Source organism: Cicer arietinum, chromosome 4, assembly GCF_000331145.2.
Source record: "Cicer arietinum cultivar CDC Frontier isolate Library 1 chromosome 4, Cicar.CDCFrontier_v2.0, whole genome shotgun sequence".
Classification (NCBI taxonomy): domain Eukaryota; kingdom Viridiplantae; phylum Streptophyta; class Magnoliopsida; order Fabales; family Fabaceae; genus Cicer; species Cicer arietinum.
The window spans coordinates 15,200,884-15,202,894 of record NC_021163.2 but is presented as its reverse complement, the minus strand read 5'-3'; the positions used below and the strand labels follow the sequence as shown (position 1 = coordinate 15,202,894).

At 34.9% G+C, this 2,011-nt stretch overlaps 1 protein-coding gene across 1 annotated transcript in view; it reads right to left on the bottom strand.

The window, feature by feature from the left end:
• The window catches only part of LOC140919968 (uncharacterized), a 1,353-nt gene extending 879 nt beyond the window's left edge, over positions 1-474 (bottom strand). Inside the window, exons 1-2 of the mRNA XM_073367259.1 lie at positions 442-474; positions 4-329 (exon numbers count right to left, since the gene is read on the bottom strand). Of these exons, the coding sequence (XP_073223360.1) occupies positions 4-329; positions 442-474 (359 nt within the window). The remainder of the gene's footprint in view (positions 1-3; positions 330-441) is intronic.
• Positions 475-2,011: the final 1,537 nt, after the last annotated feature.

Sequence of the window (2,011 nt, the reverse complement as noted above, 5' to 3'; positions counted from 1 at the left end):
GGCCTGGGAGGAACATCAGGCGGGATGCACTGAATACGACCAAATTGTCGAAGACATCGCTCCGACAAATATGGGACTGAGACTCCACCACATCGAAGATAACCAGAGAACATCGAAATATCTTTAAACGGATGATTAGCTCGATCATCATCATATGGTGTAAACAGTACATCCTCAAGCAACAAAGCATCAAGTCTCTGCCGATAGGTCACTAATCCACCTTCAACAGCATGTTTTGCAATCCACCTACATGCTCTTGGAAGATGTGCAGGAACCGCACCTCTATCGCCCCGCTTACAGATCCTAGGGAAGTGTTCGTAGATCCAGCACTGCAACATAAGTAACATAATACAACTTAATTTAAATACATAAGTAAAATAATACAACTTAATAAATAAAATAATTAAATAAATGGATATACCTATAAAAGGATCATGTAACCTCCCAACTGTCGAGTGTCGTGGACAGCCCCATCTTGTTGAGACAAACTCTCTATTTTAAAGTTTTGATGAAAATAAACAAAGGTTAATTAAGAATGTTAATTATAATTCTAAATGTTATGTTAATTTAACTTGTGTTCTTGAGTGGATTTAATTAAGAGCATAATCAAGCAAATACAAGAAAAGACAACAACAAGATCATTCTGCATCATAAACAGAGAATGATCTTCAGCTTCACCAAATTATCCATCACAGCAAGTTGGTCAAATCTTTTCTATCCATGTGATAAAAACTTTGCTCTAGAAATCTTTCATATCTAATAAGTACACGGCAAAGAACAAGTACGAATAATCCAGACTAAAAAAGGATACTTGATCACAAAGATCAAAGGGTTCAAAGATGGACAAAAGTCATGACGGCCTAAGAATTTCAAAATTCAAATGTCAAGAAAACTTGATCAAACTGGGTATATGACAAGACAAGAACAAAGGAAATACAGAACATTCAAAACGGGAACTCCAGAATGATTATTGAAGCTCAAGAACGTTCAAACTGATAAAACCAAGAACGTTAATCATTCTCCGTTTTCTGCACATCAACAGCAGCCTTGCATCCTCTCTGTTTCAGTCTGCAATTCGATTCAAATCTTCTCCAACCACTCAAGGCAGATAATGTACCATCCAAGATCAATGAAGAAACGTCAAAGAAAGGACTGAGATGCTTTAAAATGCTAAACCATTAAAAGTCAAAAAGCTATTTTCAAAGAAGGATTATTTTTATTCTAAGAATAATGGTTCAGTCAAAAAACATAGTTTCTCCAACAGCTCTTGTACATTCATTCAAGTACATCTACAGCCTATAAATAGAAGGCCATTATCCCAGTTCTCAGCAAGAAATTCAAGTGCTAAGTAACCAACAATATACAATCTCACTTAAGCTTGAAATTCTGCAAAACAGAGGCAACATCACTTTCTGCAATTCGCGAAACTGTTACTACTGCTAACACTCATACCAGCTGCGAAATTGTCATTAAATTCTCTGTAAAGAATCTATTCTCAAACAAGAGTTGAGCAATATCAGATTCTGTCAAATTCAATCATTTGTAAAAACTCAAACTATAAGAGTTTCTTTATAGTTTGTTTAAGATTGCTTCCTATCAAGGTTAGATAGGTGTTGTGATTGCTTTCTGGGTGGAAAGTAATTAAGAAAGAAATAGATCAAGGTTGATTTATTCTAGGTGTTGTAAGATTAAGAAGGTTCTTCATTTTAAACACTTAGTGGAAAATCTCACAGTGTGAGGACTGGACGTAACCCACGTTGGGTGAACCAGGATAAATCTGTGTGTGGTATTCTCCTTCCTTTCTCCTTCTTTATTATACTGCACTAATCATTTGATATAAAGTATAAACTAATTTTCTGCTAATTAAAGAACGTTCTCTGTTTTATAACATAAACCAAGAACGTTCTCCGTTTTCTGTTTTCATAACCAAGATCATTCTTGAGTTATTTTCTTAAGTTTTAACAGGAATTTTTAAAAGGCATATTTACAAATCAAACCCCCCTTTCTTGTA